Source organism: Carassius gibelio, chromosome A4 (genome assembly GCF_023724105.1).
Source record: "Carassius gibelio isolate Cgi1373 ecotype wild population from Czech Republic chromosome A4, carGib1.2-hapl.c, whole genome shotgun sequence".
In the NCBI taxonomy this organism is placed as follows: Eukaryota; Metazoa; Chordata; class Actinopteri; order Cypriniformes; family Cyprinidae; genus Carassius; species Carassius gibelio.
The window spans coordinates 20,893,412-20,909,744 of NC_068374.1; the positions used below are offsets into that span (position 1 = coordinate 20,893,412).

A 16,333-nucleotide genomic window follows, 5' to 3' on the forward strand; every position below is an offset into this window, starting at 1 on the left:
AGTGACACAGATGTATGTGTGATTAAAATTAGATTTCTGTCCCATAATTTTAGACACCTTTTCTCTTACATATATATGCATCCTTATTTTAAAGAAAAAAAAAGAAGAAAAAAAACCTTTTCAAATAATTTTAGTGACTTTTAGACTCACTCACAGTGTATACAACAAACAAGAGTTGTACACATTTGAAAATAAAATAAACCTAAACTTTTCAAAATTGAAACGTGTCTAAAATTAACTAACCCATCAAAGATGTAAATTAGTTTTTTATTAATCAGAACAGATTTAGAGAACTGTAGCATTACACTAATCAATCCTCTTCAGCGAATGGGTTCTGTCACAATAAAAGCTGATAAAAACATCACAATAATCCACATGACTCCGATCTCGTGAAAGCTGCATGTTTGTTAGAACAAAAAATTCCACATTAAGGATTTTTAACTTCAAACTGTCCCTTCTGGACAAAATATGAGTCATGTCTATTAATGTGTTAATCAGCTTTATTTTGACTATCATTCTGACGGCACCCATTCACACTGCAGTGATATGATGCAAAATTTCTCCAAATCTGTTCTGATTAAGAAACAAACTCTTCTACATCTTGGATGGCCTGACGGTGAGTTTTCAGCAAATTTCCATTTTGGGGGTGAACTACACCTTAGAAACGCCGACATATTCATACTCTTTCTAAATTTTAGCTTTAACATAGTGGTGAAAACATGGTGCGTTTGCCTATTTGATTGGAAAATGTTGAAAGCAAACCTTTGCCCTTGGTCTGAGAGAAAGGAGGACAGACAGAGAGAGAGAGAGAGAGAGAGAGAGAGAGAGAGAGAGAAGTAGGCTCGGCTTACCTGCTCTGAGGTAAACGTTATCTGAGAAATAAACAGACAGGAACAAAGATGACCAACGAGTACACACTGACTAAACACACACACACACACACACACTCATAAAAGTGTGCATACAAACAAAACATTACTTTAGGCGCTAATTAAACACAGTTAAACAGACAATATTACTGGCTGTGCCTACACATTTTTTAAAATGAAGCTTCTGTACACACTATAAAACCTAATTAATTGCATTTAATTGCATTTAATTAAGACACATATCTTCTAGCACTCAATGTAATGAACCTTGCTAATGTTAATGTGTCATGATTACAAAAGTTTTCCATAAACCATCAGATTAAATACTAAACTCTGTTTCTACCAGCAGTTATATTCCTGTCAAAACACATGACGTAAATTACAGTATGACGTGTTGCATTGTTCACAGGCTGAATGATTGTGATGTAAAAACCCATCAGTTTTGAGGCTAACATCTATATGCTTGTGTAAACGCAACAAAATAAACTTTTTAAATGTTTGTTAGAAAACCAAAAATTGTAATGTCCAGTTAATTTAAAAGCATTTTAATTGTAAATGATAAAAACATTATAAATACCATCAAGCCTCTCATAGCAAGTAGCTGTTATGGTTTATTTTTAGTGCTAATTGTAATACGTTACCTATATTTCTTTGTGAAGGAAGTGGCTGTGTGTGGTTTACTGGGCTGTGATGTACATTAAAGGCATTGGCTGTTATATATAAAGGGGAGGGAGTGCTGTACTATGTTCTGCCCCAACTTCCTGTTTCATCACATCAACACAGGAACGCGAAGTGCACCAGTCAAGCCATATTCAATGGGTTTTGAAACACCTGCATTCTTTAACATCGCAGTACCCTTTTGGAGAATATTTCAACCGCTAACTGAACTTTCTTTGAAACAGAATCCTGCTTCAGAGCTTCTGGCAATTGTTGATGGTGTCTGACTGCATCTTATCTTAGAAATGCAAACACAGATTTTATCTGTTTCTTCTGAAAACACACATACACACAAAACCAGACTGATTGCTTGACAGTAACAGCAACTTTACATAGGAATAAATAGGAAATACAAATAAAAAATGAATTAATTCTTAAAATGTAATCATTTAGTTAAAACTTTTAAGCTGCAAAAATTATTTTGATGACTTCAGTTGGCATAATAATGTTGATTAAACTTAATTTAAACTCATTTCTGCGTTGATTGAATTTCTTTCAAAAATAGGTTAAAGTAACTTTGGAAGTCTTGTTAACTTTGGAAATTAGGTAGTGGATTTTCTAGCTCCCAGCATGCTTTGCATAGGACTGGATAAGGTGAATAAATGTTGAAATAAAGTGTTTTGTAAGGTTTTATTTATTTATTTATTTATTTTTTGTAAAAGGAAAGGTAGTGTTTAATGCTGTTCTGTTTGACATTTTAAACCGTTTCTGTTATGTTGAAGTTTTTGTGGTTACCGTTGTGCTGAAGAGTAGACCACATGAAGGTATACACTACATTGACTCTGTTAGCAATGACTGCGCTAATGCCTGTGACAGCTTGTACATAAGTTATATTTTGCGTTTGCTATGATAGCTGTGGATTTAGATTTTAAAAAGATCATTTAAATTAATTCCAGGCTCACAAATCCATTAGTTGTTACAAATGATTAAGCTCTTAACCTCAGTTTAGTTTGTTGGTTGAACATGATTTCATTAGAAGTTGTCATAACTCAAAAAAATTTATGCAAACTGTTGCGTTTATTTTATTTTATTTTATTTTTTTCTGAGCTAAAACATTGTTTTTTAGGGTGTACATTGAAAGTGGATTACCTAGATTTTTTTTTTCAAACTGAGGTTAAATTGAAAGTATTCTAGTAACTGACAGCATTCCACAAATGCATTCCATAAGTTGAGTTTTACATTATGCATACTGAACTGCATAGAGTATAGTTAACCTGGAATGTTCCTTTAGTATGCATAATGAATGGATGAAATAAACATGTCAATTTTAAATACGAATTACAAAAATCCAATTCTGCAATCAAATACCAGAAGCAGTTTCCTCATTTGTTAAGGGATGCATCCAGTAAAAAGTGGGGAAATATACAATCAGCTAGTCCTTATCACGAAAAAAAAAAAAAAAAAAAAACGTGCCTTCATGATGATCTTGTGACAGTGGCAGAATGCAACATATCACTATCTGAGATCAAGTTTATATGAAATATATAAGGTTAAGAGAGAAAAATATGAATGTGCTACTTATAAAATACAATTCTGTCAGTATTTACTCACCCTCATGTCATTCTAAAACTGAATGCATGTTGCTTATCAGACACTTTATAGCATATGAAACAGCATGAATGTGAAAAAAATGATGACAGAATTTAAATTTGTGGATGAACGATCACTTTAAAGCAATCCATCATGACTGAACACCATTATGCAATATTCAGAATTATTAAAATTCAGTATTGTCCCCAAGCCAACTAGAATCATCTTGCCAGAATTGGGCTCAGCATCGGCCCTTATTGTGTCTTGAACATTCAGGCTTACGTCTGACAACAGAACAGTTTGTTCAACAGATTATCTCTCTCGTTCAAAACCTTTTCTGCCAAAATAACCTTTTCTAATATGGGCAAAACTGGTATGGTCAGATTCTCCCAGGACAGGTTTAACAAACTAGCTAGTTTCTCTTTAAAAAAACAAAACTAAATTGAATGATACCCATTCTCAGAAGTGTGGAGTGGTTCAAAAAGATATTGAGATGGTCAAACATGAGCAAATCCACCAAATTATGATTTAAGATGTCTTGGAGGAGATCAGGTCATTGTCAGGCTCCACGATTACCTGTTATAACCTGTTTTTAGGTTATAACATTTTAAGTCTTAATGTAATAGCATATAGAATTCAATGATATTATAAAGTACAATAGATCTGAGAGCATTGCAAATATTTGAGAGCAGCCCAGAGGTGGAAGTCATACACTGCATGTTTAGGGTTCAAATCTCAAATCTGTTGTAGGATGCGCAGTGGGCAAACAGCAAAGTTCTGCTATATCTCTGTACAACAATGAATGCTGTAACCCTAAAAAGGTCAAGACTGTGGCCTGCAGCCGAAGATCTGACAGACGTCTGTTTAGATGCTGCTACCTTGGACCAATGAATAGAATTTCGTCCATTTATCTGTGACTGCTGGATATGGATTTTTAAAAATAATTATATAGAAATTGTACTTTGGCCAAAAAAATAGTGTATATCTGATTATAACTAAAAAGACAAATAATAAGCACTCTATTTTTCCAATAAACAAAAATGCATTATTTTTTTGGTTAATTGCCATGACTTCTGCAGGTTTTTATTAACAATCTTTTTCAATAAAAAAACTGATCTAAGTTTTATTTTAAAAACTATAGATTTATATGAAATATAATTTTAATCCTTAAATTATAATTTATTTCTGGCCCAGTAGATATTTATTTAAATAAACCCACATCCGTCCTGTATTTCTATTCTTTATCAAATAGGTTTTTGCAATTTCTACATTAACTCCACACTTTCCAAAAATTTCATTTCTAACTCTAATTATGTTTTATTCCACTCTAATGAATCTGCGCTTTAAGACAGAGAAAGATCTTCAACAAATGTGTAACTTATCAATAATAATGATTGATATAATAATAGAAAGTGTTAACAGTGTAAACATGCACAAAATAGCAAGTGCTGGATTATTATAAAGAATTCTGACTGTTAACCATTGCTGGGCAAACATCGAAAATCCAGGTTACAGTTCATGAAAAAAAGATGATATGGTCTGTTGAATAATACTGATAACATGCTTCCGGTTCCAAAGAATCAATCCCATCTTCAGAAGAAAATGATCCACTTAAACCTAAATCCACTTCCATCTGTTATAGACATTACAGTGCTCATAAATTCTCATAAAATCTTGCTTCCATTTTTAACAGATATAGAGAATCCTTCATCTATATGCTGATGATACGCAGAACAATTTTCCTTTAAAACATAATGATAAAAATGGCTTACAACCACTGTTGGCCTACTTACAATAACTTAGGCTTTGGCTTTCGAGTAATTTTCTAAATAAAAATAAATAAATAGATAAATTGAAATAATTCTATTTTGTGGATCTCCGGGCCCATGAAACTCAATGTGCCGGAAATCTTGGCATTCTGTTTGATCATAACTTATAAGGGTTATGATAAACAGATCAGTAATGTTGTAAAATCATCGCACTATGAGCTCCCTTTGTTTCTACTTTTAAGTCTGCTCTAAAGACATAAGTATTATCTCCAGCTTTCAATACCCCTTGATCATTGGTCAAAATATTTTTTATTATTATTGTTGTGTTTTAAAGTTGAAAGTCTTGTTTTATTTTTTATTATTTCTATGTTTTGTTCTATTCTGTACAGCACTTTGGTCAACTTCGGTATGCTTTATAAATAAATATTGTATTGTATTTTGGACAATGCATTTATTTTCCAACAACTTCGCATTGTTTGTTTGATTAGCACAAATATTTAAACTGTCTGTTGTTATTTGAACAAGGTGGACTTGCTACATGCAAATCGAGAAGCTGTTTGTGTGTGGGCAGGGGGATGTCATTTGTTTAGACAGGAGGGACTGTTTCATCATGAGCTTTTTCTATGTTTGAATGGATATGTATCTCTGAAGGTGTGCACTCGCGCCTTACCTTCAGGCGGCTGAAGCGTTTTGTTGTTCTGAGCGCACCAGCCGACAGGATGAAGTTCGGCTGTCATGACATCACACCAGAAGTCAGCCTTGCGGTCGTCGCCATAGCCACAGTAGCGTAACAATAGCAACTGACCACATGTGGTTATAATGGTGGCCACCCAATATGTGTCCAGACTGCCCTTATTAGCTACTTCAAGCTTCATTCCGGGCTGAAAACTGCTCTGAAGACTGAGCTCCACCTGTAAGGTTTAGTCAGATTAGTGTGATGTAATAAGACTTTGATGCATTCTTCCATGAAAAATATATGGGCTTATTGATGGTCTCAAAACACTGGGTAACCCGCTACAGTAAGGTTCCATTAGTTAAGCAAGTTGAGCAATACATGTATAACGGTATTTATATATCTTTATTAATGTAAATTAATGAAAGGAAGAAAAAACAGTTGTTCACGGTTAGTTCATGTTAATATACAATGCATTAATGTTAACTTTTGATTTTAATAATGCATTAATACATTTTTAAATCAGCATTAACTAAGATTAATGCTGCTCAAGTATTGTTCATGCTTAATTCATGTTAACTTAAGCAGTTAACTAATGATGCTTATTGTAAAGTGTTACCGTTAAATAAATGTGTGTAATTCTCAGGACCCAACGCAGCACCAAACCAAACCTGTATTTCATGTTTTTTTGGGTTGTATTTTTAACCTTGCTCCTAATTTTGAAGTGAAACATGTTAAACAATGTGCCCATGTTGGAATCTGTCAATTTTTTTCTACCTTTTACAAAGTAACTTTCACACCATTTACAATATCATCAATTCAATTCAAAATGCATTCAAATGTTACGTCTGTAAGCTTTATTTTTTTAAGTGCCCCTATAATGTTATTCGAATATTGCCTTTCATGCAGTCTGTAATGCAGCTGTGTGTGAATGTAAATGATCTGATCATGTAAATGATCGGCTTTGATCAGCCTAAACGAGTCATTAGTCAGTAGTTCGAATCCCACTTCAAGGACGGCTACATGTCACAGGGTTATACATTTGCATATTCCCACTTATTTTTGTGTTCCCGTCATTTTACTGATGACTACTTCTCTAATCTCGGGAAGTTCAACACAGGATTCACAAAACACTAACTCTCGAAAGATGACTCAGTATCCAGTTTATCTGGACCAGCTGGCTCATTGAATCACAATGTGTAAGTATGATAAATAATAAGTGTTTATATTTTCTATCAAGTGTTCAAAATAGCATGGTAATGGGTGTATGGTTTCCGACACGCGCTGTATGCCGTAGACCAATCAAAACAGACTGGGCCATCTGACCAATCAGAGAAGAGCAGGCTCCCAGAAAGGAGGGGTTTACAGAGACTGCATCTTTGAACGTTTCATTTGAGAATCATCGGACATATTTTGAGAAAAATGCATGTAAACCTATTGTAGGAGACTTCCAAAACAATATTAGGAACTCTAAAAATTGCATTATAATAGGGGCAGTTTAATATTTTTGAAGGCAGTTTATTATGCTCACCAATGCAATTATTGGATCATACAGTAAAAACAGCAATATGGTGAAAAATTATTACAATTATTTATTTATTTATTTATTTTTATAACCCTCTTATGCTCACCAAGGCTGCATTTATTTGATCAAAAATACAGTAAAAACAAATACTGTGAAATATTTACTTTATTACTTTAAAATATGATTTAGTGCTGTGATGCAAAGCTAAACAATGTAGCCCCATTATTCCAGTCTTCAGAGTCACATGATCCTTCATAAATCATTCAATCATCTAAATTTATTATCAATGCTGGAAACAACTGTGCTGCTTAACATCTTTTTGGAAACTGTTACTTTTTTTTTCAGAACTCTTTGATGAATAAAAAGTTCAAAAGAACCACATTTATTCAAAATAGACATCTTTTGTAACAAAATAAGTCAAATCCTTGCTGAAATAAATGCTAAACCCCAGACTTTTGAAAGCTAGAGTGTATTGTAACGTACATGTCTGAATGAAGTGTGAGGGGCAGCAGTGGCTCCAGTCTCTTCGAGGTACTCCTCCCAGTTAAAATCCACCTCCTCCTCTACACAATCCATGCCTGTAGGAAAGAGAGACAGAGTAAGTGTGTGTGTTCATGTTAGAGTTTGTTGTTAGCACTGTTGTTTTTGTGTATTTGGAATGGGATGGTATTATAATGATTAGATATTCGGACTAGCCATATTCTGTTCGATGCAAATGTTTCTAACCAGCTCAAGTCCATGAGTCACTGTGTTCCAAAATGTGTCCCAATGCTATTCTTATCTCAAGTATGTGTTGTGTTTTCACTATATCCACAATGTGCTCTACAGTGAGTAAAATGAAATGGTTTCTTCTATGGTCAGTTAAATCAAATTCCTCATAAAATCTAATTCCGCCCAACATTTGTTCTCATTGAATATCTCGTTTCACACAAAAATGTGATGCTAGTTCAAATAATATGCTTTGTTTTGTCACTCCCATCTCTCTCCTCTGCTAGCTTCACCAAAGACCTAGTCTGATAGCATTATTATAAGAATAAATACACTAACGATTTCGGGTTTTACATGACACCATTTATGGCAACAAATGTTTCACTTATAAAAAAAATCAAATTAGTGTGTTTTCCTAATGCTGAGCACAGCCCTCATTCATCTTATGAAAGTCCTCCCCATCTTGTCCTTGTATATGTTTAATACTAGCTAGGACTAGGTGACCGTGTTCGAGAGCAGTGAAGCACATCGATCGAGATAAATGATTATACAGCTCAGTTAAACAGAAATAAATGTGAAGAATAAACTAAAACTAAGATAAGGTGACAATTCTACAACATTTACTCTTGACTGTGTGATAAAGATGCAGATTTATCACAAGCTACACTTCGTTGCGCTCATCTTCGAAATGAAAACATTGTTTATTCGCATCAAATCAAGTACAGTATCTACTCTCTCTATGCTATATAGAAATGCTGGAGAATTTCAAACAGACCATTTTACAATCTTGCAATCATTTCAGAGCATCTAAGCACTGTTGGTGTAAAGGTCTGTTTGCGCTCCTGTTTTGGTTACATCTATTTCCACTGGCTCTAATACTAAACAGGAGTTGAGTAATGCTTTAACACTTTATTTATTTAAATTCAGAAAGAAATTAAAAGTAAAACACTTGTTTTTGTTTTGCTTATGCTAGCATAGACGTAAGACTAGTGATTCACATAGGTTCCTTCAAAGCCCAATACACCATTCTTTAAAAATAAAGCTTCCATTGGGGCTAATAAAGGTCAACACTTGTATTTTTTTTTTTTTTTTAATCTCTAGTTCTTCAGAAAACCATTTATACTGGTGCTTTAAAGAATCCAGAAACAATCATACTGATATGAAGAACCTTTAAAAATGTTTGCATTTTCCATCATTCTTTCCCTTATTTCCAATCATTTCGTTCAACACAACTCAAGAACACTATACAAGCAAACTGATTCGAAAATGTTGTTTGAAAGTACTGCAAAGAATCTTTTTTTTTAGAGTGAAGAGCAATAAATAATGCATTCATTGTGACACTAAAGTATTTTTCTTCTATTGAAGTCTCTGGTTTCAGATGGAACTAAGAATGAGAAGTGCACTTAAACACTGAAACCACTTCCTTGTAAATGACTCACTCAATATATGCCATGATGACAGTGTATCGTTATCTGTGTGTGTGTGTGTGTGTGTGTGTGTGTGTGTGTGTGTGTGTGTGTGTGTGTGTGTGTGTGTGAAACACAGCAGACCAATTCCACAGAAAAATATTATGGTTCTGTCACTCCTCTGCCAGATATTTCTGGCGGTGCTCCACACTAACCCGGTCAAGAAAGACAAGAATCAAAGCGGAAATGGCATTACAAGGATTCAGTATGTGGGCTTTAAATGTGGAAAATTTGTTTTTTTCCAGTTTCATGGGAATCTGCATCCAAACTGCTGTCAGCCGGAAATGTGATCCATCTCTCATCAACTTATTTTAAGTAAAAATAACATTGTTGACCATTATAAAACAAGTCTTTTTAAATTATTACTATAAAAAGCAATCTAATAATGAGAGGTTATTTTTTTGTTGGCAATATTTGTTCAAATGAGTAATATTCGAATGAAAAACTAATATTTCATATTCATTGCGGCTGACATTTGGATGTCTTGATTGTGGGTTCGTTGTGGTTTGGCCACAACTTTGGCCAGTTGGGCCTGTGGGTGGAAAGACATCTCCAGACTGAAGATGTGGGAATAAAGTCAGTTATCAAGCCAAATCTATGATGTGGGATTTATCAGAGTGAAATTCAGATTTTAGGCAGGCCGTCCTATCGATAAGATCATATTGAGCCAGAAGTCCTCTCTCGCTCTAATCCAGGATTTGTTAAATTGTGGAAGGGGAATTAAAAGATTATCAGAGCGCAATGTGGCATTACTTTTCTTGCTCTGGCCTTTTTCAGTCTGAGACACATTTAATAATCCATTTGAATTGAATTTGAGTTGTTAAGGCTAGCTGTGTGTTCATCTGTCTAATGTTTAGTTTAGGATGTTGTAATACATTTATTTGGTCAGTTGATCCTAAAGACAATAAAATGAAATCCACTTGACTGTAATTGGTACCTACAGCAAACAAATTATTATTATTTTTGTTTTTGTTTATTTCTCCATGATTTGACTTTTTGGCTTCTTTGCCTTATGTTTTCCTGGAAAGTCTATATAACAGGATTAAAAGAAAATGCTTATGGCAAGATTCCTGAAATAGCTCCATTAAAAAAAAAATATTTTGGACTGACAGAGAAGCCAATAAATCAAAGTATTATACATTAGGACCTCAATAATGTTGAGTAAAAAATAAATAACTCAGTGCAACAACAATTGCACAAGTAAATGCAGCAAAGAATAAGCAATATGTATAATAAATTAGGAGAATTATTAGATTGCTTAAAACCATGGGTCATCACTTGAAGCTGAGAGCATATACGACTGGCTAACTTTGCCCACGTTATGTGTGCAAACTGGCTAGAGAAGTCAATAATGTCAGGAATGGTCAGTGGACCATGCAGGATAGCATAAAGAATGTTACTCCATAAGATACAACTGAAAGGATAGATCATCCTAATGAATTAATTTGCAATGCATGTTGTGAACTCAAGCAGGCCTACAGCATATTACATCTGTCTGATCAGTCCTCTGTTGGTGCCTTATATATATATTAAATTAAAGTCTTCAATTATTCTCATGTTTAACATGTGAAAAGGAGTGTAAAATTGCTAATTCTATTTCTCAGAACAATTTCCCTTTTACACAGAAAAATGCAATGTCAAAGTACCAAATTATTGTTAAACCAACCTGTCTGAATTTACTTCTTGAAAAAACTTGGTGGATAGTGAGTCAAATGGACTGAAACAAACATGTATAACATGAAGTCACTATCATTTTTTTTGACATTTAAACCTGATGTTATGACCTTCAACTTGTTCTTTTCTATTTTTTTATTTTTTTATAGCAAATCATTATCCAGTGCTGTAATGTATTAATCTTGAACTGAAATGATGACAACGTGATGGCATCACCAAGGTACATTATTAATTTCCTTTCGTTTTACTCAGCCAAAGAAAAATACGCATGACATAGCCTATCATTCTCTGTAAACACCTTTTGGCATTATAAAGGGAAATTCATGCAATAGATAATAGACTATTGGTAGGATAGGATAGTATGTATAAGCCCATAGGCTATATCCCGAATATGAATAAACACCATTCATTCCTGATCTGCAAGATGTTTTATTACACGACTCATCATAAATGTGGAAGTCTGTATAATTGAAGGCCACCCACATTTGTTTTCAAAGTGCCGTCCTCATTAGGACATTGCATCAGAGAAGGCTGAGTGTAAATTGCATTATTCAATCCACACCAGAACAACGCCAGTCACCCGATCTGTGCGACCCGAGGGTAAACTATCTAATTACCCTATGACATATCAGATATCTATCCCTGCACATCTAACAGCGTTTGTTTGTTTACCATGCCTTACATATTGCCTGCCAGAAGGCCTACTTCACGTGTTACGTAATCAACACGTGTGCGAATCATAGGCTATACTCTGCAACGTAATATTCAGATCGCAAACGTTAAAGTGAATATAGCGCATCCCAAAAAAAGGCTTTAATTTGCCTTCACTGCCACAGTCTACGTTTGTAACGTTTCCGTGGAATGATGCGAAACCAAACGTTGTATATAAAGCTGTAAAATATATTATACGTGGGCCAACAACCTTTTGTTTTGACTTTGGCTACTTTTGGGAGGTCTTAATTAGCGGGTCACAATCTTCTTATCCCGCTTAACACGCACCCTTTAAGCGCCGGACAGGTGTCGCATCTGCAGTCATCCTGTTCTTCTACACTTAGATTTTGCCTTTATGGAAAAAAAAAATGTGAGGGCTCAATCGATTCAAATGTCGAGCTTTCTCGAAGCTTGCGCAGTCAGGCAGTGTTTTAACACATGGATGCCATGAATTCAATAACCGTGTTATTGAAGTGTAGAGTTATCTTCATTTATCATGGATGAGCGGTTTAATTAATCAAATGCTTCTTGGCCTGCTATTTAGCCTAGGCTTTATGACAAGCGCAGACATGAAGAGACTTGCTGTATTCATCTCTTTCAGGTCAGGCAGAGAATTAAAGAGAGTACTATATACATACATATATAATTTCATCTGAGTTCATCTCATCTCCATTTCCCTTTCATTACAGGCATCAGTTTAATCCGCCCGTATGAAATCAAGGATAAAACCCCATGGATTTACGGCGACTTCCACTAATAGAAAGGTTAATCAAACAAATAGCTCTCATTTTGCCGAAAATTAATCACTTTTAATTCGAAATTTCGATTAGAACAGGACGGTTTGTTCTTCCCTCAAAGCGTGTCATCATGTCTTAATAAATATCTTTTTGGAAATGGGGAAGCGCGTTTGATAAACAGCAATGATATGCGAATAAAATGATGGCTTTGTCAGCCCACCCAGCGAATAGTGCACAAAGCGAAACAGGAAATATTTGTGTGAGCATGCGTGATCCACTACTGTACTTCACACACTCTAAAAGTATTGCAGCGGAAAAAAACTCCGCCGACGTCGCCAAACGGCAACTTTGAATTTAATTCATTAAAGCACTTCCAGGTGCAGCGAAAGAAACGAAAACGGGACGCGTACGCAGTGCGGTTTTATTTTTTCCTTCTTCAAAGATTTGGCATGCCAGTTTTAACACACCTTAACCCGCCATGTTGAAAGTGGATTTGACACATGAGAAGCGAGGATTTCGGCGCATATTCTGCGCACCTGAATCACGTAGCCTGCGCCGACCGGCTCGTGACGTTCAAAAACATTCATATAAACACCGCCCGAAAATATCAACTTAAGTCGATATCTTCGCTGTGTCCTTTGAAATCGAAAGAAGGTCAGAAAGCAGTTTGGAAATAAAGTCAATATAACAGCGCGAGAGTCGCTTTAAGGAAGAGCACGACACGAAAATAATCGCTTGTTACATAAACGTTATTTTATAGTGACATTTCCAGCGCGCGTCTCTTCGGATCGTAAATATATTTATCGGCAGAATCGAAAGTGTTGTCTCTCGACGTTCGTGTTATGTAGAGACGCGGTTACTTTATTTTTCGGACCGTTTTGTCAACTCTTACGCAGACGCGTCTGTATATTTCTGACTGTTACGAACAACCTCCAAATGTTTTTAACGAGGAAAAAGCGCCTGGACGCGGAAATTCGCGCAAAGAAGCACGAGTCCGTGTCAGTCGCGACCACTATCACGGAATGAAGTTCATAACTGATAACGTAGTTTTTACCTTATGCGTGTTTTCCCCCGTCAATCTGAAATGAGTGATCCGGTGTTCTGGTTGAAGCAGGAGCTGTATGTGTGTATGTGTGTGTGTGTGTGTGTGGATGTGTGTGTGTCCAATATGGCATCATCCCGCATCTGCGCATGTCTCAAATCTACAGATTATTTTCAAGCCGACTCCTTCATTGACCTTTACAGCTGCAAAATTTGTTCAGCCCATTATAAATAGAAATGCGCCCGACCCTCCGCCTCTCTCATGTGGGGAACCTCATGGCTGTGTCTTAAAACCTTGTGAGCCTCCTGCATGGACAGTATTGGGAATTCATAGGCGCGTGAGGCACTTTTGGGCATCATTGACGCATGCATCGTTTTTGGACGCTTTAGACATTTTGATGGCCAAAATGCTGCGCAGGAACACGGCGAAAATGCTCATGAAGTGCTGTCTATGTAGATGACTCACTAGGTTTTGGCACACAGACAGTGTAAACAAGAGGGGGCTGCTTTTGCAACCTCACTCGGTTTTCATCTTGATCATCTCTTCGATTATTTCTTCACTCTTACGCAAAACCCATTTGACCGTTTTACATTAGGAGTGTCTTTTTACTTAAAATTTTGTAAGTATAATTCAGTGATGTTTCATATTAAAACGAAAGAAAGAAAGACAGACAGACAGAAAGAATAATGAATGAAAAAACAGTTTCGTAATGTTTCTAGAATTGAATTAGTCGTTTCTTTCCTCTTCTAAAGTAACAAAATAGCTAAAGTAAATATATCTTTCATTTACAAAACTATGACTAGCTATTATATGACAATGTAAAATCAAATAAATCACAAGTTATATATCTTAATGGTCGATTTCTGCCTCATCTTAAAACTTTTCACTTGAATTTACTTGAAGCCATTCATTTAGAAGCTGTTATTTTACCTGGAATATATATATATATATTTACAGTATGCATTTATTACAGCTTTATGTAATACATATGACAGTATATGTAATTGCAAATTAAAGTGTTAAATTGTTTCTATTTAGGATTTGCAAATTCAGTGCTCATCTTGTCCTCCATTGCCATCCTGTGGTAACAGAATTCACTGTTGTACTGAATTTCAATTGACATCAATATAATACAGTACAGTACTACTCCTCCAGAGCAAAAACAAAAAAAAAAAGTATTCTCCGAAAAGTTCTCATTAGCATTAGTGCAGAAATAGGTTAGCTTATCAGGCAACACCAGCAACACTTTAAACCAATCACACATTCAGGTCACTATGTGCATAAACAAGGTGAAATTCCTTATCCAGCAACAGCCAAAAAAAAAAAAAAACTGCTCTCATCTAATAAGCGCAGACTTCCACTTAGTGATGTTACAGTAACAGATGGTTCATGCCTTGAGCTTAATCTACAAGAGGAGACTGTGACGAGCACGTCCAGGGACAGATTGCCACTGCTGGAGCAGCGACCTTGTGAGAGGAGATAGACAACGTGGGTCTATACTTTATCCTCTTCATGCTGTGGCAGAGTACTGAAAGTCTTGCCTGAAGGGAAATTAGCTCTGGACATTATCTGGTAGCTCTTCATTTGCTATACAGACTTTCAGAAAAGTATATGTATACAAATTTCCAAAGTACAAGACCCTTTCAAAGATTTTTACCTGTGGAACTAATCACTTTGATTAAGATTTGGTTAACAGTTAATTTAGAAGTTAACATGAAACACATTTATAGGTTACCTGACAACAATTTTTCTATGTAAATGTGCATTTCCTTTGATGTAATTTTATATGATCACCCCAAATATTAATTACTACAATTTAGTAGTAATTTGCAGTTTCCATATCCTGTCTACAAGGTTCTAGACAGGACGCATCATTAATACAACAAAGGCAGCTATTATTATACACACAGTCTATTTCTTTATTTTTATTTTTCCATGTTTGAGTACTTCTATGACCGTAGGCTACCTCCTCAGCTGGATATCAGTAGTCTCTGGAGGGAGGAATCACTCCCATGATACAATACTTCATCTACAGCGATATCGTTGACTTGATTGCAAATTAAAACAGACACTATTTCAACTGAACAGAGATGACATCAATGAATTCAATGATGAACTGCCTTTAACTATCATTTTGCATTATTGAGACACTGTTTTCCAAATGAATGTTGTTCAGTGCTTTGACGCAATGTATTTTGTTTAAAGCACTATATAAATAAAGGTGATTGATTGAATGAGGGTATGTGCCTGTTAGTCATGAGACCTACATGGGTTGTAAGGAATATATGTGCATATGTATTTCATAATATACATACACTAAGAGTCAGTAAGATTTTTAGTTTTTGAAAGATACAATCTTAAATTGTTTAAATGATTACTTTTATTTAGGAAGAATGTGAAACTGACCTAACGTTACAGGAAGTACCTGAACATTTATAATGTTTACAAAATATTTATAAATAATCCTTAGAAAATTTATCAGTTTTCTACAAAAATGCATTACTATTTCCAACCTTTATAATAGTAATAAACCATCAAATAAGCAGTTTGATTTCTGGAGGATCATGTGACACTGAAGACTGAAGTATTGGCTGCTGAAAATTCAGCTTTGCATCACATGAATAAATTACTTTAAAAAAACTGTTATTTAAAATTGCAATTACAGTTCTGTCTGTGTTTGTTGTGTTGACTAGTTTGAAGTCCTGGGCCTTCAGTTCCTGTTTCCCTCTTATTAGTTCCTTGTCTTTGTTACCCCTTTGTTTATAAGCTCTAGTGTTTCCTGTGGTCATGTTCATGTTATGCCCATTTGTGTTTGTCGGCTTGCTCAGTTTTGTTCATTTTTTCCTTGGATTTTTGTTTCTTGCATTTGTTAATTTCTTTAATAAATTATGATCTGCAATCAGATCCTGCTC

At 35.1% G+C, this 16,333-nt stretch overlaps 1 protein-coding gene across 2 annotated transcripts in view; it reads right to left on the reverse strand.

Moving 5' to 3' along the window:
- Positions 1–13,595, reverse strand: part of LOC127972747 (scm-like with four MBT domains protein 2) — a 34,247-nt gene extending 20,652 nt beyond the window's left edge. The window contains exons 1-4 of one of the 2 annotated variants that reach the window (XM_052576500.1): positions 13,434–13,595; positions 7,567–7,661; positions 5,556–5,796; positions 852–872 (exon numbers count right to left, since the gene is read on the reverse strand). In XM_052576500.1, coding sequence (XP_052432460.1) covers positions 852–872; positions 5,556–5,796; positions 7,567–7,659 — 355 coding nt within the window. In that variant the 5' untranslated portion in view covers positions 7,660–7,661; positions 13,434–13,595. The remainder of the gene's footprint in view (positions 1–851; positions 873–5,555; positions 5,797–7,566; positions 7,662–13,433) is intronic. The other variant, XM_052576509.1, reaches the window with a different exon arrangement.
- Between the last annotated feature and the right edge of the window lie 2,738 nt (positions 13,596–16,333).